This window comes from Poecilia reticulata, chromosome 2, assembly GCF_904066995.2.
Source record: "Poecilia reticulata chromosome 2, P_reticulata-male-v2, whole genome shotgun sequence".
NCBI classification, from domain to species: Eukaryota; Metazoa; Chordata; class Actinopteri; order Cyprinodontiformes; family Poeciliidae; genus Poecilia; species Poecilia reticulata.
In genome coordinates, this window is record NC_088831.1 from 41,836,530 (window position 1) to 41,860,434 (window position 23,905).

The 23,905-nt window shown below is 38.3% G+C and overlaps 1 protein-coding gene across 1 annotated transcript in view; it reads right to left on the reverse strand.

Moving 5' to 3' along the window:
- Window positions 1–1,207: 1,207 nt before the first annotated feature.
- LOC103461836 (protein mono-ADP-ribosyltransferase PARP4-like) overlaps window positions 1,208–23,905 on the reverse strand; it is a 50,133-nt gene continuing 27,435 nt past the window's right edge. Inside the window, exons 36-51 of the mRNA XM_081604679.1 lie at window positions 18,028–18,045; window positions 17,357–17,374; window positions 16,300–16,323; window positions 15,446–15,493; window positions 13,857–13,874; window positions 13,186–13,203; window positions 12,133–12,156; window positions 11,279–11,326; window positions 9,723–9,740; window positions 9,054–9,071; window positions 7,519–7,683; window positions 4,898–6,627; window positions 4,730–4,790; window positions 3,547–3,649; window positions 3,233–3,365; window positions 1,208–2,459 (exon numbers count right to left, since the gene is read on the reverse strand). Coding sequence (XP_081460805.1) covers window positions 2,252–2,459; window positions 3,233–3,365; window positions 3,547–3,649; window positions 4,730–4,790; window positions 4,898–6,627; window positions 7,519–7,683; window positions 9,054–9,071; window positions 9,723–9,740; window positions 11,279–11,326; window positions 12,133–12,156; window positions 13,186–13,203; window positions 13,857–13,874; window positions 15,446–15,493; window positions 16,300–16,323; window positions 17,357–17,374; window positions 18,028–18,045 — 2,652 coding nt within the window. The 3' untranslated portion in view covers window positions 1,208–2,251. The remainder of the gene's footprint in view (window positions 2,460–3,232; window positions 3,366–3,546; window positions 3,650–4,729; window positions 4,791–4,897; window positions 6,628–7,518; window positions 7,684–9,053; window positions 9,072–9,722; window positions 9,741–11,278; window positions 11,327–12,132; window positions 12,157–13,185; window positions 13,204–13,856; window positions 13,875–15,445; window positions 15,494–16,299; window positions 16,324–17,356; window positions 17,375–18,027; window positions 18,046–23,905) is intronic.

The window sequence follows — 23,905 nt, forward strand, 5'->3', positions numbered from 1 at the left end:
TATGGATGAGGGCCGTACAAAAGCATCCCGATGGGCTGTAAATGGCCCCAGGGACACACTTTGTACACACCTCCTGGCATTCTTTGAATTTTGTTCAGAGGGTTTGTGAAAAGCACAACATGACCCACAGATACTTTAGCTTTTAAAGTTCAAGAATAGTATGATATTCTTTTTTTTTTTTACCATGACACGTAAGATTTGATCTTCTTTTCATTAAAATGTTTTTGAGCTGCAGGGACACCGAGCAGTTGTCAAACAGGTTATGCTGCCTGTAGAGAGTAAAAACACAGTAGTTATAGAATGGATGTATAAATATAAACTAAATATTGCACATTTGCTGTATTATAAGAGAAGCATCTAGTTTTCAGTTTCTTTTAGGCTCGTTTTCTTCTGGGCTTGATTGAACAGATTTATTTTCAGCGATAACAGAATTTTGGTGCAGAAAAGTAATCTATTCAGTAAAACTCGAAATAAATGTGGGCATACTTATCGTAAAAAAATGATTATAAACAGACAAACTCTGGTTTGTACTTAATATTTCCATTGTAAGAAAATTATTAGCCGCCAACTGTGCTGATGTGCTAAATAAAAGAGGGTAAACTGCGCGCGCATCCCACACAGTTCACTAGCTTAGCATAACTTCGATTCTAAGGAAAAGGTCACCGGGACTTCGCATATACCTCGAGATTCAAATCAAGTCGAAACGTTAATACCTTTTCAGGAACAACTTTTAAAGTCAACTTTCTCCAAAAATTGACAGCGCTCAACCGTCCATTTATTACCCCTCGACTGTCAACTATCAAACAGAATCTTCAAGGCTTGAGGGAGGGGCTGAGATTAGAAAAGATATCGCGAGATTTCTTTTGAAATAACATGGGATTAAAAGAATGTGCATCTCGGGTATTTCCCCTTTATTTTATGTATTTTATAAAGCTTTTTTTTAAATCTGGAAAATCCTAAAGCTGAGAGAATTAGTCTGAGTTGAGTAATTTACCTGGTTTGGCGCAAAAGCTAAACTCAGAAACAAGATATAAAACCAAAACAATCATAGGTTGGCATCTTTAATTTACTTACCAACATAACCATGCACCAACATACCTAGAGGCTCGCTTCATTCATAAACACATTATACCAACTACTGCAATGACACAAATTTTATTTTAGATCTAGATAAATTGAACAAAAACAGACACTGACACCTACGAAATGAAATATTGTAATTTGAAATACAATTGCTACATTAGTAATTTATTTGAATTTTGCTATAAACATGACAATGAAACAAGTCGATTAAACTGTTCATTCATCGAAAATGTCAATGTTTCAATAAGAGAATCACAAGATGGGATGATTAAAAAAAATTACATGGACAGAACTTTGGCTGCGTTCATTTAATTATTTAATTTTCATTTTACCCAAATGCCATTAAAAAAATTGATAAACATTTTTCAGATTACTATAGTCAGTCAAATAAAAATGATTACAGATTCAATAAACGTGGACATAAAAACAAACCACATCTGAAATTTTATTTTAACAGGTTACCGTCATTAATAGTGAAAAATATTGTTTCTTTTTCAGATTAACCGATACTGAAAATAGGTACAGAATATTTTTGCTGTTTGTATTTCTAATGCCTGCTACAATTTTCAGGTGACAGCTGATTTTATATGTAAAGCAATATATCAAAACAGGTTAAAACAGTAAAAACAAAGAAGGTGCCTTAAACCACTGCAAAACAACAAAAAAGAAAAATATATATTTTAGTTCCAAGCCATCTTCAAATGAAAGTAATATCTGAAAGGGAGATAAAAAATTAGCAAATTTCTCCCAAAAAATTGGTTTTATAACACAAGAATTAAACTCAAAAAGTATCACAAAAAAACCACATGGACAAATCTTTAATCTTTTATGATAAAAGCAAACCACCAAGATTCGGCTTTCTGAATTTGTTAGGAAGACGTTTAGATTGTGGGATCAATTATGTTCTCCAGTTTGTGATTGATAACGGCTCGTTTCTAATTCCATTTATCCTTCTGTGAGTGTAATTTTACTGATTTTGCATCATTTAAGTGGATGAAACAAATCTCTTTTCCTTCCTCTCATGTTTTAATATTATAAAATATTTTAATATTTTGTTATGTCATTTTTGATCTTCTTTACATCTTTGCAAAGCACAAACCGAAGCAGATAAAAAGAAAAACAAAATACAAACTGATATATGACTTTCAGAAAGTGTTGCATCATTTCCTCAGTGGACAGCCAGCGGTGTTGTGGTCTTCTGCAGCTCCAGGCTGATGAGGGGTGACAACGGAGGGAAGCGTTCGAAGCCCAGCAGCTGTCGGGTGGAAGACTCCCAGCTCCAGCCGAACTCCAGCCGGCTGCAGGCGCACGGATACTCCCGGTCGGCCCAGCGCACCCAGTCCACTGCCTTCTTCACCTGCTGCCAGCGCTCAGACCTGCAGGGGGAAAACATTCAGAAACACTCACCTGGAAGCAAACACTCACATCTCTGCTTCATGCAAGTAATTAAAACAAAAATGTATAAAACATATTTACTCAACAAAGTTTAGTACATAAGGATCGATTCTATTTTCTTAAATTACTTTGTCTACAGACTTAGCAGGAATTCCTTGGAGATGTTTTAGAGAATGTAGAGGAAAAATTCAGCTTTATATATATAACAAAGTGAAGGTGCAACAAACTCATGCTTTTATCTAGACTTTATCCAGGTTACACTTTGTGTTCCTGCGATTGATGAATTTAAATATTGTTTGTCTATTTCTGTACTTATTTTGTCTTGTGTTTTTTTCAGTATTGTATGTTTTTTTTGTTTTAACATTTGTGAAGAAAGGTTAAAAATGACCGCAAAATATAATATGATATATAAACCAACAATGTATATTGTGATATATACACAATAAATATCAATGGAAAATGCAACTGATAAACTACTAAAAATGTGATTTCTATTTTCACAGGTGGGTCACGATTAATCTAATTAATCGTTTCCTGGATGGTAGAAATATGAAGTTAAGCCAACATGTTCCAGAACTAGAGTGTCAGGTGTTCATGTTCCTCCCATGGGGTTCTAGTTTGGATCAAATGCTGCTAATTAATGGACCTCTGGGTCTGCAGAAGCAATTTACTTTCCACCTGGACCAGGTCTGGTTCTGTTTTGGTCCGTTTTTGTTGGTTCTCATGTGTTTATGTAATGTGTTGTGGTTCTGACCTGGACCCGGTCGGCTCCATCAGGTGAAACAGACTCCGCAGCAGTTTTCCTTCCTCCAGCTTCTCCTCCCTCATCAGCTGCAGAACCAACAGAGTCGCCACCAGCCTCTGGATGCCTGCGTTGACCTTTGCACCTTTAACGTAAAGATATCGTTCAGTTTCAACACTGGAGTCAACCAAACCTAGACGACTGAGATTAAAACCACCAGGTTTATTTAAATATTTTTCTAGAAGATAAATAGTAAAAAAGAATCAGATCAGTGAATGTCTTAACATTAACAACTCTTCCACACATAGCGTAACGTGAACGCTCACCCAGAGAATGAATCCCTTTGCCCTTCAGGAACACGTTAGCAAACACATCCACGTTGACATTGATCAGTTTTCCCAGCCCAACAGTTAACTCCCAGTATCCGTCCTGCCGCACACAGAAGATTGACACAAGTTACAACTCAGAAAGGTTGAAACCAAATATTTTTGCTCAATAAAAAAACAAAACTTAGTCAATTATCTCTGCATCTTTGACATTTAGAGAGAAAAGTGCAGTTGTGACAAAAGCAGGACATATCTCATTAACATACACAACAAACAAATCTTATACCCAGTATTGAGGCTCATGGGTCACCACAGGTCGTACTGAAGCATATCGAGACTGATCGGTATGTACAAATTGCCATCTTTTATCAAGATAACTTTATGTAACAGCATTTTTTAATTTATTGTATAATATGCCTTTTTAGGTCAATAGATATCCTGTGGACCTTCCACATGTTTTTCCATTTGGTTGGAACATTGGGAGAAACTTTGACTCTTTAAAATAATGAAGACCTCTGTAACAACATTGTTTGGACAGATGAGACCAGAGGCAGATGGTTGTAAACTAAACAGCACATCAGCACCTCATTGCAACAACTATCTGACTCAAGTAACGTAGAGTCAGATGAATCAATTAGTCCAAACAGCAGCAAATTTCAACACGGAAACGACAAAAACTTCTGAAAAAGATCCTGAGTGCATCTTCCTTCTTCAGAAAATGTTAACAAAAATGGAGAAGAGTTCGATTTTAGCGGTTGTAGGATTTCTCTTCTGTTGTCGGTAAAAGACCATGAGCCATTTCTCCTGCTAACACTAGACACGCATTTGTTCTGGTTGTATTAATTCCAAATGCCCTGCACTATCGTTCGCTTCCTGCTTTTAGAGCGGACTCTGGTTCGCTTGGTGTTCACATTCAAATCACACTAGAAGTCACTTCAACCGAACTCAGACAGAGGTTTGTAGGCGAACCAGAGTTCAGTGTTTTGGTTCCCATCTCTGTTTGATTACTCACACTTACACAAACAAATAGAACTTTGTAGACAAGCAAACTGGAGTTGAGCAGAAGTTTCTATTACTTCATAAAATAAAATATGGATGGAGATCTTCTTTATGTATTTCTTCGTAATATAATTTTGTTCTCTGAGCTTTGGACCGATTTAAACAACGGAGCAAAACATCTTACCGACTGCTGCAGCTGGAAGATCTTAATCCACTTCAGCTTCTGCTCTTCTGGGTCTGGACTTCTGGACCAACATCATACAACACAAAAGACTCAATTCCAGGTAATAAGATGGAAAATATCAGCTCAGTGCTGATAAAGACAGAATGGTTTGTGTGTTCAAGAACTCACTCAAAAGATGGATGACGTGATTGTGTCTCATATGCTTGACAAACCAGACTATCCACTAATTTAGAGAGGCTCTTGTAACGAAAATGAGGAGGAGGTAGTGGAGCTTCACTGGCCACTGGAGATGGAGGAGCTCCAAAGGCTCCTGGAGGAGGAGGAGGAGGAGGAGGAGGAACTCCAATGGGCAATGGAGGTGGAGGAGCTCCAAAGGCCCCTGGAGGAGGAGGAGGAACTCCAATGGGCAATGGAGGTGGAGGAGCTCCAAAGGCCCCTGGAGGAGGAGGAGGTGGAAGAGCTTCATGCTGTGCAATACTACTTCCTATACATCCCCCCAAGCGAAATATGGAGCCTCTTTTTGGAGATTCAGAAAATGGGAGAGGTTGCCCAAATAATGCTGGATTTATATCAGCAAGAGAGCTTGTTTTGGACCATACTGATACCGACTGAACCAATGATGATGCAGAACTAGCAGGTGGGGCTGCAGTGCCACCAAGTGAAGTTCCAAAACCAGTAGCTGCAGTACTACCAAATAATCCTCCAGAACCAGCAGGCGGGGCTGCAGTGCCACCAAGTGAAGTTCCAAAACCAGTAGCTGCAGTACTACCAAATAATCCTCCAGAACCAGCAGGCGGGGCTGCAGTGCCACCAAGTGAAGTTCCAAAACCAGTAGCTGCAGTACTACCAAATAATCCTCCAGAACCAGCAGGCGGGGCTGCAGTACTACCAAATAATCCTCCAGAACCAGCAGGTGGGGCTGCAGTGCCACCAAGTGAAGTTCCAAAACCAGTAGCTGCAGTACTACCAAATAATCCTCCAGAACCAGCAGGCGGGGCTGCAGTACTACCAAATAATCCTCCAGAACCAGCAGGCGGGGCTGCAGTACTACCAAATAATCCTCCAGAACCAGCAGGCGGGGCTGCAGTACTACCAAATAATCCTCCAGAACCAGCAGGTGGGGCTGCAGTACTACCAAATAATCCTCCAGAACCAGCAGGTGGGGCTGCAGTGCCACCAAGTGAAGTTCCAAAACCAGTACCTGCAGTACTACCAAATAATCCTCCAGAACCAGCAGGCGGGGCTGCAGTACTACCAAATAATCCTCCAGAACCAGCAGGCGGGGCTGCAGTACTACCAAATAATCCTCCAGAACCAGCAGGTGGGGCTGCAGTGCCACCAAGTGAAGTTCCAAAACCAGTAGCTGCAGTACTACCAAATAATCCTCCAGAACCAGCAGGCGGGGCTGCAGTACTACCAAATAATCCTCCAGAACCAGCAGGCGGGGCTGCAGTACTACCAAATAATCCTCCAGAACCAGCAGGCGGGGCTGCAGTACTACCAAATAATCCTTCAGCTCCAGGAACAGCAGGCGGGGCTGCAGTACTACCAAATAATCCTCCAGAACCAGCAGGCGGGGCTGCAGTACTACCAAATAATCCTCCAGCTCCAGGAACAGCAGGCGGGGCTGCAGAACGAAACAGTAAGGTACTAGCAGGTGCGGATCCAAAATTAAATGATGCTCCTGCATTAGTAAAATGGGCTCCTTTATTACCAAATAAACAACTACCAGTTCCAAAACAAAATGAGGCTCCAGAAACAGCAGGTGAGGGGGCAGAACCAGCAGATCTTTGTGCAAAACTAGCAGATGGGGTTGCAAAGTCCGTGGACGTGTATCCTTGCGGTGTGCCAGACCAAAAGGCAAATTTTGTGCTTGAGGACTCGAAAGGCGAATTCGGCTGCAGCAGAGAAATTCAGACACAAGAACAATTATAAATACTTTAAACAGCTCTGATTGTTGGATGCTGTTTCTTCAGTTTAAGCTAAATATTTTTGTGAACCATAAAGTGAAACTAGAAAACTGTGCAGGACATTATCTGGATGGACAATTTTATTCATTACTTGGTGGTTATTTTACTTGAAGGCGACCTTTTATGCTCTCTTTAACAGATTAAGATATGACTTTGGGTGATGCAAAGCATGTTCATTTCATTTTTTTGCACAAAATCATTTTTGGATAATGAGATTTTAGTCTAGTGAGTTCTGTCCATTTTGAGCTCCTTTCAGAATGATCTGTTTTAGGGTGTCTTGTCACCAAATCCATATAAGCTGCTGTGTCCCATGACCCCAACTCAACGTTTACGCTCACCCGTAAAATGGCTGCAAATTATTATACAACCACACATCTTTGAAAAGCAGAATTAAAGCATCTGGCACAAGTAACAAGAATGCAGCAAATGGTTTCTGGATGGTAAACAAACAACAGAACACTTGACTTTTTCAGCAGCCATTGTACAGTGCATACAGCTGTAAAACCAGCTGACCAAACATGCTAGAGCTCTGCTGGGGTTGCTAGGTAACAGCGCAGTGGTTGTCGATTATGACAAAACAATTGATTTTTGAAAATGCTAGTTTTCCAAAGACCAAAAAACGGAGCTGGGTGTCTGAAGCACCTTTTTGAAACATTAAGACCCAAACAGAAGTATGAAACAATTTATTTTGCATAAAAGGTCTTTAACGTTCACTTGTTCATTGAATTAAAACAAAATTTACAATGTATGAATATGTTCTGTGTTCTACACACATCACAATTGTTTCCCAGCATTTAAACACATTTAAAAGGTACTAACCATATCTTCATTCATGAAGTCTGATGTAGTCGGGAGGTCATTAGAAACAGAACCAACATGACTGAGTGCTTCATTGGCAGACGGGCCTGAGGCGGATCGGATGAGTTTAGAATAATTCCCACTTCCAGATGAGGCAGCAAAACAGAACGCAGGAACGCTGAGATCCTATAATGACATACAATGGAAAAAAAACACATTTATTGTTACTCACACTATTGAGTTTAGTGGAGAGAATCATTATGTATTGCATTTTCCGGACTATAAGCCGCTACTTTTTTCCTGAGCGTTGAACCATGCAGTTTATAATCTGGTGCAGCTAATAAGTGGATTTTTCTTCAACCATCATGGGGCTCAGATCTGCTCTTCAGCAGGAGGTGGTTGCCACCCATCCCGTAGAATACAGACTCGTCCCATATTTTACAAATGTCCAATGGACGCGCCAGTACTTTATATAGTAGCCTGCCCCAGTCATTGTTTCAGTCACGGTGTTGTGCCCAAATGCCTTCTGGGTAACGCACACTAACCGATACGCTGCCGCACAGCCGTGGACTCGAAGCGGACATCCTGGACATGTCCGCGCAAGGATAGATTTTTATGACCGCATATGTTGTTAAATAGCATTAACTGGCCAACTTTTTCTTTGTCAAGTAATAAATGTGATGTTCAATTCACTTGTTTGACTAAAATTTTGGGTGTACTGGTTTTTTTTTTAAACATTTTGGGGGTACTCGGTCAATAGCACAGAAGGTCATCATTGAACTTCATTTGGTAATAAATCAGAAAATCCAAATGTCACTAACATTTTCACCTCAGTAAACAGAGACATCTACTGTACATCAGTGAGAATAACTGTAAGCCACACCTCTCCTTAAAGTTTTAGCCGACTCTGCATAGGTTTAAAGAGTAATTGCTGTAACTTTTGGGGATTACTGGTTTCATTTATTTTCTTTCATTTTTTTGGCTATTAGAGCTCCAGGCCTTTATTTGATAGTGAAATGACATAAAAGTAAGTTGTGAGAGAGGAAGAAGACATGCAGCAAAGTTCAACAGATCGGGACTCGAATCTGGGATTGCAGAATATAATATAGAATATCTTATATGTGCAAGATAGAGGAACGGAGTCTTTATTACCACAGTTCATTTAACATCCATCAATCCCACCTCATATCCAGGCTCCATGGGTTTCACTGTCCTTAAACTTGCATTAAGTGGATTGCTGATGCTGAAGCACCAAACCTTTTTATATAAATAGGCCTGCTTTTGGATCCGACATCGATAATACATTCAACTAATGAGAAAGGTGAAGTAAAATGCTCCAGAAAAAAAATCCAAATTGATACCACTGCCTATAAAAGCAGCTTGAAGTTTCAATATAGGTACCAACTCCATAAGTACTGGTTTTTGTCAAGTACTACCATTAAATAAGACCCGTCTGAAACATGGATCATTCTCCAAATTGAAAACCATATCAGTTAAAAACATCTGAGAAACTGGATACAAATACTAGATTTGTGTGTGAAGGTTTGTGCTTCTACCTCAGTCTCTGAAGATCTCTGCAAAAGAAACACAAGCAGAAAGTGAGTTAGAAAGATATAATCTGCACCTGATCACTTATTGCTTAAAATATATTAGTTGTATTTAATCTAAAATGTCAAATTAAAATTAATTCCTTCCAATTGTAACTCTTGTTTAACATTTGTTGAGTAAATACATCATGACACCTATAAGTACCAGTACAGTACTCTGTTCTTGATCCTATTAATCTTCTCCAAAATACCTTTGGATCATCCAGTAAATATCCTGTAGTAAATACTCAGTAGTTTATCCCTACAGGTTGTTTTGGAAGCAAGTGCTCCACAGGTGTATGGCCGTATGGTTCCTATAGATTTCCATGTCATGAGCACACCAGAGGTACCTTGTGTGTACTTTATTAACATCATGTAATCCTGCTACACTTGTAAATAGCACAGAAGATACTTACATACACTACAAGTTTCTCTCTAGTAACTCAGAAGTATGGGTGACATAAAAGGAAAAGGGTCACATACTGGAAACCTGCCTCTGGCTAGCTTAATGTTTCCCAATAGGTACTGGTTCTTGTCAAGTGTTACCACCAAAAAGACCCAGATGAAACACTGACCATGAAAGCCATATTAATTAAAAAGTCATAACATATAAATGTGTGTGAATGTAGGTATTTCTACCTCGAGGAGCTTAGATGTCTGTAAAAGAAACACAAACAGAAAGCAGAGACAGAAAGTGTTGTTGTTTATCTAAAATGTCAGAAATAAATCAACAATCAATACCTAGCTGTCAGAGAAAATGCATCATAATGACACCATAAGGACACCTATAGATACCAGTATAACTGTACTGACACCTTTTTGTGCTTCTTCATAAAATCTTTGAATCATCTGTAAATATCCTGTAATTAGCCTACAATTACCTGTCATATCCACAAAGATGCTTCTAGATGCAAGTAATATCTATGTACTTGTCTAGTTTCCAATATTTTCACATCAGTATCCTGAGAGTAAGTCGGTTCCCATATTCATGGTTACGTAACAAAAATCACATCGTTCTGTTCACGGCATGTTCACGAAGGTTCACGTCCGACCTTCATGTCACCACTTCCCTGGCGAACATTTTGCACCCCTGGATGTTAAACTATTGTGTGATTGATTGAACAAGTGAACTCATTATGGTCGCTCCTCCATGATGTCACAATCACTGTGTTTGTTGTTGTAAGTCACACATATGACAAGAGACCATGACAAATACTGCAGTGGGAGGAGTTTCACAGGAGCTTGGCTCAGTGTGGACCTTGAACGTTGTGTGTGAAAACAACAATCCTGAAACCTGATGACTTAGATTTGACCATGCTGAGCCCTTCAGAAACTGCTGTGACTTTTGGGAATTAGTGGTTATAATTTCATTCATTTTCATTTCTGGGATTGGAGCCGTTTAATGTGGAGGAGAGAGGAAAGGAGTCCTGATCGCCAAAGTTCATTTAACATCCAACAAACTGTGAAGAAGTAGCTAAAAACAACAGTGGGATTAAGCGCTCCATTACATGAGAAATTAGCGGATATTTTATTTGGTGATAAACCAAGAAGGACCAAGTGTGACAGAAACAACCAGTCCGATTACCTCAGTAAAGGCTGTGAGTGACTTTATATAGGTTTCTAAGAGTAATTGTTGTGTCTTTTGGGGGTTTTGGGTAATGACATGGGTTTTCATTGTAGGGATTAGAACTCCATTCAATGTGCAAGAGAGAGAAAAGGATTCACGATTGTTACAGTATGTAACATCCACCAATCCCATCTGATGTTGATCTCTATTATTCTAGCTTCTAGCTGTCCTTAGCGAAGCTAGCTTCTCTGGATCACTGAAGCACCACACCTGGTTTATGCAAACAGGCCTGGTTTTGAACCTCATTGTGAAGATGCACTTAACTAAAGGAAAAGGTGAAATAAAAGATCCCAGAAAAATATTGTAAGGAGTTTAAAAACCTGGTTACAGGTATCCTGTCAGCACGATATCCATGTAGGTAGTTAAGGAAGCAAGCACACCGTGTGTACACTTCTATTTTCTAATATCTTTCACAGAGGTATTCTGAGAGTATGTCACAAGTGAACTACAGATAAAGTGTGAACATCTCTTGGTTTGCTGTATGTGCCCTTCAAGAGACAGAAATGGCCTAAAGTAACAAACTGTAAAGAAGTAGCTAAAACAACAAGTGATGGAAACTCCTTGTTACCTCAGAACGAACATCCTGGACAACATCATCGAAGCAACCAAAGCCCATCTGTAACAGAAACATAACATTCAAGTTACAGTATTTTTACCAATCATTCTTTATATGTAAAACACTGATGAATCAGAAAGATCCAAAGATGCTGAGCATGATGCTGGGAGACTAAAGTCTCCATGGCCTGAGGAATGAGTGGATCATAGAATTTACTTTCTGATAAACCAGAAAGATCGATCCGTCAGAAACTGTGTTTCCATTGACGTTAAAACTACACAGGTTGGAATTACAATAAAAAAAAGCTTAATGTCACTTCCCTTGATTTCATATGTGGTGTTTGACCTTTGACCTGCATTGTCCACTGTGGGACCTCATATAGACAGGTGTCTTTCCAAATCAAGTCCAATAAACTGAATTTAGGTTGATTATGTTTATTTCAAAGAGTAATTGCTGTGACATTTGGCGGTTACGAGTTATAATTTCATTAATTTTCATTTCTGGGATTGGAGCTCCGTTCAATGTGGAGGAGAGGAAAGGAGTCATGATTCCCACAGTTCATCCAACATCCATCTGATATCAAGGCTCCACTGGTTTCACTGTCCTCAGATCTCTGCTAACGTTACAGTTATCTAAGCAGGCCTGGTTTTTACTCCACAGAGGAAACGCATCCAACTAAAAGGAAGTAAAAGTCCCAGAAAAAACTGCTTTGGGTCATAGTTGAAGCCTTTATAGATACTCCATGACTACTGGTTTGTGTTAAGCATCATCACTAAATAAGACCCAGATGTAAAGAGAAAGTCACTTCAATAAAAACATCTGGGCCACATGATACAGATACTAGATGTGTGTGTGAAGGTTCGTACATCGTCATCGCTCTCTTCAGGTGACTGTAAAAGAAACAAGAGGAAAGAAGGAAAGTGAATTAGAAAGGAATTATCTACACTTGATCACTTATGTTGTTTAAAGATTTAATTGAAATCACTTAAAGTAAAATACAAAACATTACAATCCATTTCTTCCAGGTGTAAATCCATTTTAAAATTAGTTTTATAAAAAATGCAGTAACTTTAGCCTGTTCTTGATTTAGCAGCTTGTCTTTGAAAATCGGGCAGCAATAGAGGAGAGAAAAACGGTGAAGCTGTGATCAGCTTCTGTCTGAGCTGCAGTTTGTCCAAACATGAAAGACCAAATTACACAACATTAGTTTGGTGTAATGTGAATTTCATGTTTTGTTTAGATTTAAAACTAAAACAAAGTTGGGAATTTGTTTAATTTTTTTTACTCCATTATCTGAATCCAGAATGTTACACATTTAAAAAAATATAAAGTGCCAGAATGTAACTATATTCATATGTATGACACAATAATCAGCTGATCTGAGTGTTTATCATTATGTTTGGATCAGCAATGAATTTCTATGAAACCAAATGAAATCTGGTTTATTTGAGTCCATCAGAACCAGAACCTTGAGGTGAACATCAGCAGAGTTGATCACAGCCCGTCCTCAATAACGAGGAGCAGAACCGAACCGCACATTGACAGGTTAGAGTGCGACTTCCCAGTGGAAAACACCTAAAGTTACTTCAAGACGCAAGTAAATAAGACCCAGCTGAACCAGAAAAAAGGGTCACATACTGGAAACCTGCCTCTGGCTAGCTTAATACATTCAACTAATGAGAAAAGTGAAGTAAAATGCTCCAGAAAAATATGCAAATTGATACCACTGCCTATAAAAGCAGCTTGAAGTTTCAATATAGGTACCAACTCCATAAGTACTGGTTTTTGTCAAGTACTACCATTAAATAAGACCCGTCTGAAACATGGATCATTCTCCAAATTGAAAACCACATCAGTTAAAAACATCTGATAAACTGGATACAAATACTAGATTTGTGTGTGAAGGTTTGGGCTTCTACCTCAGTCTCTGCAGATCTCTGCAAAAGAAACACAAGCAGAAAGTGAGTTAGAAAGATATAATCTGCACCTGATCACTTATTGCTTAAAATATATTAGTTGTATTTAATCTAAAATGTCATAAATTAAAATTAATTCCTTCCAATTGTAACTCTTGCTCAACATTTGTTGAGTAAATACATCATGACACCTATAAGTACCAGTACAGTACTCTGTTCTTGATCCTATTAATCTTCTCCAAAATACCTTTGGATCATCCAGTAAATATCCTGTAGTAAATACTCAGTAGTTTATCCCTACAGGTTGTTTTGGAAGCAAGTGCTCCACAGGTGTATGGCCGTATGGTTCCTATAGATTTCCATGTCATGAGCACACCAGAGGTACCTTGTGTGTACTTTATTAACATCATGTAATCCTGCTACACTTGTAAATAGCACAGAAGATACTTACATACACTACAAGTTTCCCTCTAGTAACTCAGAAGTATGGGTCACATAAAAGGAAAAGGGTCACATACTGGAAACCTGCCTCTGGCTAGCTTAATGTTTCCCAATAGGTACTGGTTCTTGTCAAGTGTTACCACCAAAAAGGCCCAGATAAAACACTGACCATGAAAGCCATATTAATTAAAAAGTCATAACATATAAATGTGTGTGAATGTAGGTATTTTTACCTTGAGGAGCTTAGATGTCTGTAAAAGAAACACAAACAGAAAGCAGAGACAGAAAGTGAGTTAAAATGATCAGCACCTGATCACTTATATAGTCATTGTTTATCTAAAATGTCAGAAATAAATCAACAATCAATACCTAGCTGTCAGAGAAAATGCATCATAATGACACCATAAGGACACCTATAGATACGAGTATAACTGTACTGACACCCTTTTTGTGCTTCTTCATAAAATCTTTGAATCATATGTAAATATCCTGTAATTAGCCTACAATTACCTGTCATATCCACAAAGATGCTTCTAGATGCAAGTAATATCTATGTACTTGTCTAGTTTCCAATATTTTCACATCAGTATCCTGAGAGTAAGTCGGTTCCCATATTCATGGTTACGTAACAAAAATCACATCGTTCTGTTCACGGCATGTTCACGAAGGTTCACGTCCGACCTTCATGTCACCACTTCCCTGGCGAACAATTCGCCCCCAAGCATGTTAAACTATTGTGTGATTGATTGAACAAGTGAACTCATTATGGTCGCTCCTCCATGATGTCACAATCACTGTGTTTGTTGTTGTAAATCACACATATGACAAGAGACCATGACAAATACTGCAGTGGGAGGAGTTTCACAGGAGCTCGGCTCAGTGTGGACCTTGAACATTGTGTGTGAAAACAACAATCCTGAAACCTGATGACTTAGATTTGACCATGCTGAGCCCTTCAGAAATTGCTGTGACTTTTGGGAATTAGTGGTTATAATTTCATTCATTTTCATTTCTGGGATTGGAGCCGTTTAATGTGGAGGAGAGAGGAAAGGAGTCCTGATCGCCAAAGTTCATTTAACATCCAACAAACTGTGAAGAAGTAGCTAAAAACAACAGTGGGATTAAGCGCTCCATTACATGGGAAATTAGCGGATATTTTATTTGGTGATAAACCAAGAAGGACCAAGTGTGACAGAAACAACCAGTCCGATTACCTCAGTAAAGGCTGTGAGTGACTTTATATAGGTTTCTAAGAGTAATTGTTGTGTCTTTTGGGGGTTTTGGGTAATGACATGGGTTTTCATTGTAGGGATTAGAACTCCATTCAATGTGCAGGAGAGAGAAAAGGATTCACGATTGTTACAGTATTTAACATCCACCAATCCCATCTGATGTTGATCTCTATTATTCTATCTTCTAGCTGTCCTTAGTGAAGATAGCTTCTCTGGATCGCTAAAGTACCACACCTGGTTTATGCAAACAGGCCTGGTTTTGAACCTCATTGTGAAGATGCATTTAACTAAAGGAAAAGGTGAAATAAAAGATCCCAGAAAAATATTGTAAGGAGTTTAAAAACCTGGTTACAGGTATTCTGTCAGCGCGATATCCATGTAGGTAGTTAAGGAAGCAAGCACGGCGTGTGTACACTTCTAGTTTCTAATATCTTTCACAGAGGTATTCTGAGTATGTCACAAGTGAACTACAGATAAAGTGTGAACATCTCTTGGTTTGCTGTATGTGCCCTTCAAGAGACAGAAATGGCCTAATGTAACAAACTGTAAAGAAGTAGCTAAAACAACAAGTGATGGAAACTCCTTGTTACCTCAGAACGAACATCCTGGACAACATCATCGAAGCAACCAAAGCCCATCTGTAACAGAAACATAACATTCAAGTTACAGTATTTTTACCAATCAATCTTTGTATGTAAAACACTGATGAATCAGAAAGATCCAAAGATGCTGAGCATGTTGCTGGGAGACTAAAGTCTCAATGGCCTGAGAAATGAGTGGATCATAGAATTTACTTTCTGATAAACCAGAAAGATCGATCCGTCAGAAACTGTGTTTCCATTGACGTTAAAACTACACAGGTTGGAATTACAATAAAAAAAAGCTTAATGTCACTTCCCTTGATTTCATGTGTGGTGTTTGACCTTTGACCTGCATTGTCCACTGTGGGACCTCATATAGACAGGTGTCTTTCCAAATCAAGTCCAATAAACTGAATTTAGGTTGATTATGTTTATTTCAAAGAGTAACTGCGGTGACTTTTGGCGGTTATGGGTTATAAATTCATTAATTTTCATTTCTGGGATTGGAGCTCCGTTCAATGTGGAGGAGAGGAAAGGAGTCATGATTCCCACAGTTCATCCAACATCCATCTGATATCAAGGCTCCACTGGTTTCACTGTCCTCAGATCTCTGCTAACGTTACAGTTATCTAAGCAGGCCTGGTTTTTACTCCACAGAGGAAACGCATCCAACTAATAGGAAGTAAAAGTCCCAGAAAAAACTGCTTTGGGTCATAGTTGAAGCCTTTATAGATACTCCATGACTACTGGTTTGTGTTAAGCCTCATCACTAAATAAGACCCAGATGTAAAAAGAAAGTCACTTCAATAAAAACATCTGGGCCACATGATACAGATACTAGATGTGTGTGTGAAGGTTCGTACATCGTCATCGCTCTCTTCAGGTGACTGTAAAAGAAACAAGAGGAAAGAAGGAAAGTGAATTAGAAAGGAATTATCTGCCCTTGATCACTTATGTTGTTTAAAGTTTTAATTGAAATCACTTAAAGTAAAATACAAAACATTACAATCCATTTCTTCCATGTGTAAATCCTTTTTAAAATTAGTTTTATAAAAAATGTGGTAACTTTTGCCTGTTCTTGATTTAGCAGCTTGTCTTTGAAAATCGGGCAGCAATAGAGGAGAGAAAAACGGTGAAGCTGTGATCAGCTTCTGTCTGAGCTGCAGTTTGTCCAAACATGAAAGACCAAATTACACAACATTAGTTTGGTGTAATGTGAATTTCATGTTTTGTTTAGATTTAAAACTAAAACAAAGTTAGGAATTTGGTAAAATTTTTTGACTCCATTATCTGAATCCAGAATGTTACACATTTTAAAAAAAAATAAAGTGCCAGATTTAACTATATTCATATGTGTGCCACAATAATCAGCTGTTCTGAGTGTTTATCATTATGTTTGGATTAGCAATAAATTTCTCTGAAACCAAATGACATATCTGGTATATTTGAGTCCATCAGAACCAGAACCTTGAGGTGAACATCAGCAGAGAGTTGATCACAGCCCGTCCACAATAACAAGGAGCAGAACCGAACCGCACATTGACAGGTTAGAGTGCGACTTCCCAGTGGAAAACACCTAAAGTTACTTCAAGACGCAAGTAAATAAGACCCAGCTGAACCAGAAAAAAGGGTCACATACTGGAAACCTGCCTCTGGCTAGCTTAATACATTCAACTAATGAGAAAAGTGAAGTAAAATGCTCCAGAAAAATATGCAAATTGATACCACTGCCTATAAAAGCAGCTTGAAGTTTCAATATAGGTACCAACTCCATAAGTACTGGTTTTTGTCAAGTACTACCATTAAATAAGACCCGTCTGAAACATGGATCATTCTCCAAATTGAAAACCACATCAGTTAAAAACATCTGATAAACTGGATACAAATACTAGATTTGTGTGTGAAGGTTTGGGCTTCTACCTCAGTCTCTGCAGATCTCTGCAAAAGAAACACAAGCAGAAAGTGAGTTAGAAAGATATAATCTGCACCTGATCACTTATTGCTTAAAATATATTAGTTGTATTTAATCTAAAATGTCATAAATTAAAATTAATTCCTTCCAATTGTAACTCTTGCTCAACATTTGTTGAGTAAATACATCATGACACCTGTAAGTACCAGTACAGTACTCTGTTCTTGATCCTATTAATCTTCTCCAAAATACCTTTGGATCATCCAGTAAATATCCTGTAGTAAATACTCAGTAGTTTATCCCTACAGGTTGTTTTGGAAGCAAGTGCTCCACAGGTGTATGGCCGTATGGTTCCTATAGATTTCCATGTCATGAGCACACCAGAGGTACCTTGTGTGTACTTTATTAACATCATGTAATCCTGCTACACTTGTAAATAGCACAGAAGATACTTACATACACTACAAGTTTCCCTCTAGAAACTCAGAATTATGGGTCACATAAAAGGAAAAGGGTCACATACTGGAAACCTGCCTCTGGCTAGCTTAATGTTTCCCAATAGGTACTGGTTCTTGTCAAGTGTTACCACCAAAAAGGCCCAGATAAAACACTGACCATGAAAGCCATATTAATTAAAAAGTCATAACATATAAATGTGTGTGAATGTAGGTATTTCTACCTTGAGGAGCTTAGATGTCTGTAAAAGAAACACAAACAGAAAGCAGAGACAGAAAGTGAGTTAAAATGATCAGCACCTGATCACTTATATAGTCATTGTTTATCTAAAATGTCAGAAATAAATCAACAATCAATACCTAGCTGTCAGAGAAAATGCATCATAATGACACCATAAGGACACCTATAGATACCAGTATAACTGTACTGACACCCTTTTTGTGCTTCTTCATAAAATCTTTGAATCATATGTAAATATCCTGTAATTAGCCTACAATTACCTGTCATATCCACAAAGATGCTTCTAGATGCAAGTAATATCTATGTACTTGTCTAGTTTCCAATATTTTCACATCAGTATCCTGAGAGTAAGTCGGTTCCCATATTCATGGTTACGTAACAAAAATCACATCGTTCTGTTCACGGCATGTTCACGAAGGTTCACGTCCGACCTTCATGTCACCACTTCCCTGGCGAACAATTCGCCCCCAAGCATGTTAAACTATTGTGTGATTGATTGAACAAGTGAACTCATTATGGTCGCTCCTCCATGATGTCACAATCACTGTGTTTGTTGTTGTAAGTCACACATATGACAAGAGACCATGACAAATACTGCAGTGGGAGGAGTTTCACAGGAGCTCGGCTCAGTGTGGACCTTGAACATTGTGTGTGAAAACAACAATCCTGAAACCTGATGACTTAGATTTGACCATGCTGAGCCCTTCAGAAATTGCTGTGACTTTTGGGAATTAGTGGTTATAATTTCATTCATTTTCATTTCTGGGATTGGAGCCGTTTAATGTGGAGGAGAGAGGAAAGGAGTCCTGATCGCCAAAGTTCATTTAACATCCAACAAACTGTGAAGAAGTAGCTAAAAACAACAGTGGGATTAAGCGCTCCATTACATGGGAAATTAGCGGATATTTTATTTGGTGATAAACCAAGAAGGACCAAGTGTGACAGAAACAACCAGTCCGATTACCTCAGTAAAGGCTGTGAGTGACTTTATATAGGTTTCTAAGAGTAATTGTTGTGTCTTTTGGGGGTTTTGGGTAATGACATGGGTTTTCATTGTAGGGATTAGAACTCCATTCAATGTGCAGGAGAGAGAAAAGGATTCACGATTGTTACAGTATTTAACATCCACCAATCCCATCTGATGTTGATCTCTATTATTCTATCTTCTAGCTGTCCTTAGTGAAGATAGCTTCTCTGGATTGCTAAAGTACCACACCTGGTTTATGCAAACAGGCCTGGTTTTGAACCTCATTGTGAAGATGCATTTAACTAAAGGAAAAGGTGAAATAAAAGATCCCAGAAAAATATTGTAAGGAGTTTAAAAACCTGGTTACAGGTATTCTGTCAGCGCGATATCCATGTAGGTAGTTAAGGAAGCAAGCACGGCGTGTGTACACTTCTAGTTTCTAATATCTTTCACAGAGGTATTCTGAGTATGTCACAAGTGAACTACAGATAAAGTGTGAACATCTCTTGGTTTGCTGTATGTGCCCTTCAAGAGACAGAAATGGCCTAATGTAACAAACTGTAAAGAAGTAGCTAAAACAACAAGTGATGGAAACTCCTTGTTACCTCAGAACGAACATCCTGGACAACATCATCGAAGCAACCAAAGCCCATCTGTAACAGAAACATAACATTCAAGTTACAGTATTTTTACCAATCAATCTTTGTATGTAAAACACTGATGAATCAGAAAGATCCAAAGATGCTGAGCATGTTGCTGGGAGACTAAAGTCTCAATGGCCTGAGAAATGAGTGGATCATAGAATTTACTTTCTGATAAACCAGAAAGATCGATCCGTCAGAAACTGTGTTTCCATTGACGTTAAAACTACACAGGTTGGAATTACAATAAAAAAAAGCTTAATGTCACTTCCCTTGATTTCATGTGTGGTGTTTGACCTTTGACCTGCATTGTCCACTGTGGGACCTCATATAGACAGGTGTCTTTCCAAATCAAGTCCAATAAACTGAATTTAGGTTGATTATGTTTATTTCAAAGAGTAACTGCGGTGACTTTTGGCGGTTATGGGTTATAAATTCATTAATTTTCATTTCTGGGATTGGAGCTCCGTTCAATGTGGAGGAGAGGAAAGGAGTCATGATTCCCACAGTTCATCCAACATCCATCTGATATCAAGGCTCCACTGGTTTCACTGTCCTCAGATCTCTGCTAACGTTACAGTTATCTAAGCAGGCCTGGTTTTTACTCCACAGAGGAAACGCATCCAACTAATAGGAAGTAAAAGTCCCAGAAAAAACTGCTTTGGGTCATAGTTGAAGCCTTTATAGATACTCCATGACTACTGGTTTTTGTTAAGCCTCATCACTAAATAAACCCAGATGTAAAGAGAGTCACTTCAATAAAAACATCTGAGCCAGATGATACAGATACTAGATGTGTGTGTGAAGGTTCGTACAGCTTCCTCGATCTCTTCAGGTGACTGTAAAAGAAACAAGAGGAAAGAAGGAACGAGAATTAGAAATTAATTATCTACACTTGATCACTTATGTTGTTTAAAGTTTTAATTGAAATCACTGTTAAAGTAAAATACAAGACATTACAATCCATTTCTTCCAGGTGTAAATCCTTTTTAAAATTAGTTTTATAAAAAATGTGGTAACTTTTGCCTGTTCTTGATTTAGCAGCTTGTCTCTGAAAATCGGGCAGCAATAGAGGAGAGAAAAACGGTGAAGCTGTGATCAGCTTCTGTCTGAGCTGCAGTTTGTCCAAACATGAAAGACCAAATTACACAACATTAGTTTGGTGTAATGTGAATTTCATGTTTTGTTTAGATTTAAAACTAAAACAAAGTTAGGAATTTGGTAAAATTTTTTGACTCCATTATCTGAATCCAGAATGTTACACATTTTAAAAAAAAATAAAGTGCCAGATTTAACTATATTCATATGTGTGCCACAATAATCAGCTGTTCTGAGTGTTTATCATTATGTTTGGATTAGCAATAAATTTCTCTGAAACCAAATGACATATCTGGTATATTTGAGTCCATCAGAACCAGAACCTTGAGGTGAACATCAGCAGAGAGTTGATCACAGCCCGTCCACAATAACAAGGAGCAGAACCGAACCGCACATTGACAGGTTAGAGTGCGACTTCCCAGTGGAAAACACCTAAAGTTACTTCAAGACGCAAGTAAATAAGACCCAGCTGAACCAGAAAAAAGGGTCACATACTGGAAACCTGCCTCTGGCTAGCTTAATACATTCAACTAATGAGAAAAGTGAAGTAAAATGCTCCAGAAAAATATGCAAATTGATACCACTGCCTATAAAAGCAGCTTGAAGTTTCAATATAGGTACCAACTCCATAAGTACTGGTTTTTGTCAAGTACTACCATTAAATAAGACCCGTCTGAAACATGGATCATTCTCCAAATTGAAAACCACATCAGTTAAAAACATCTGATAAACTGGATACAAATACTAGATTTGTGTGTGAAAGTTTGGGCTTCTACCTCAGTCTCTGCAGATCTCTGCAAAAGAAACACAAGCAGAAAGTGAGTTAGAAAGATATAATCTGCACCTGATCACTTATTGCTTAAAATATATTAGTTGTATTTAATCTAAAATGTCATAAATTAAAATTAATTCCTTCCAATTGTAACTCTTGCTTAACATTTGTTGAGTAAATACATCATGACACCTATAAGTACCAGTACAGCACTCTGTTCTTGATCCTATTAATCTTCTCCAAAATACCTTTAGATCATCCAGTAAATATCCTGTAGTAAATACTCAGTAGTTTATCCCTACAGGTTGTTTTGGAAGCAAGTGCTCCACAGGTGTATGGCCGTATGGTTCCTATAGATTTCCATGTCATGAGCACACCAGAGGTACCTTGTGTGTACTTTATTAACATCATGTAATCCTGCTACACTTGTAAATAGCACAGAAGATACTTACATACACTACAAGTTTCCCTCTAGTAACTCAGAAGTATGGGTCACATAAAAGGAAAAGGGTCACATACTGGAAACCTGCCTCTGGCTAGCTTAATGTTTCCCAATAGGTACTGGTTCTTGTCAAGTGTTACCACCAAAAAGACCCAGATGAAACACTGACCATGAAAGCCATATTAATTAAAAAGTCATAACATATAAATGTGTGTGAAAGTAGGTATTTCTACCTTGAGGAGCTTAGATGTCTGTAAAAGAAACACAAACAGAAAGCAGAGACAGAAAGTGAGTTAAAATGATCAGCACCTGATCACTTATATAGTCATTGTTTATCTAAAATGTCAGAAATAAATCAACAATCAATACCTAGCTGTCAGAGAAAATGCATCATAATGACACCATAAGGACACCTATAGATACCAGTATAACTGTACTGACACCCTTTTTGTGCTTCTTCATAAAATCTTTGAATCATCTGTAAATATCCTGTAATTAGCCTACAATTACCTGTCATATCCACAAAGATGCTACTAGATGCAAGTAATATCTATGTACTTGTCTAGTTTCCAATATTTTCACATCAGTATCCTGAGAGTAAGTCGGTTCCCATATTCATGGTTACGTAACAAAAATCACATCGTTCTGTTCACGGCATCATGTCGTCCGACCTTCATGTCACCACGTCCCTGGCGAACATTTTGCACCCCTGCATGTTAAACTATTGTGTGATTGATTGAACAAGTGAACTCATTATGGTCGCTCCTCCATGATGTCACAATCACTGTGTTTGTTGTTGTAAGTCACACATATGACAAGAGACCATGACAAATACTGCAGTGGGAGGAGTTTCACAGGAGCTCGGCTCAGTGTGGACCTTGAACATTGTGTGTGAAAACAACAATCCTGAAACCTGATGACTTAGATTTGACCATGCTGAGCCCTTCAGGAACTGCTGTGACTTTTGGGAATTAGTGGTTATAATTTCATTCATTTTCATTTCTGGGATTGGAGCCGTTTAATGTGGAGGAGAGAGGAAAGGAGTCCTGATCGCCAAAGTTCATTTAACATCCAACAAACTGCGAAGAAGTAGCTAAAAACAACAGTGGGATTAAGCGCTCCATTACATGAGAAATTAGCGGATATTTTATTTGGTGATAAACCAAGAAGGACCAAGTGTGACAGAAACAACCAGTCCGATTACCTCAGTAAAGGCTTTGAGTGACTTTATATAGGTTTCTAAGAGTAATTGTTGTGTCTTTTGGGGGTTTTGGGTAATGACATGGGTTTTCATTGTAGGGATTAGAACTCCATTCTATGTGCAGGTGAGAGAAAAGGATTCACGATTGTTACAGTATTTAACATCCACCAATCCCATCTGATGTTGATCTCTATTATTCTATCTTCTAGCTGTCCTTAGTGAAGATAGCTTCTCTGGATCACTGAAGCACCACACCTGGTTTATGCAAACAGGCCTGGTTTTGAACCTCATTGTGAAGATGCATTTAACTAAAGGGAAAGGTGAAATAAAAGATCCCAGAAAAATATTGTAAGGAGTTTAAAAACCTGGTTACAGGTATTCTGTCAGCACGATATCCATGTAGGTAGTTAAGGAAGCAAGCACGGCGTGTGTAGACTTCTATTTTCTAATATCCTTCACAGAGGTATTCTGAGTATGTCACAAGTGAACTACAGATAAAGTGTGAACATCTCTTGGTTTGCTGTATGTGCCCTTCAAGAGACAGAAATGGCCTAAAGTAACAAACTGTAAAGAAGTAGCTAAAACAACAAGTGATGGAAACTCCTTGTTACCTCAGAACGAACATCCTGGACAACATCATCGAAGCAACCAAAGCCCATCTGTAACAGAAACATAACATTCAAGTTACAGTATTTTTACCAATCATTCTTTATATGTAAAACACTGATGAATCAGAAAGA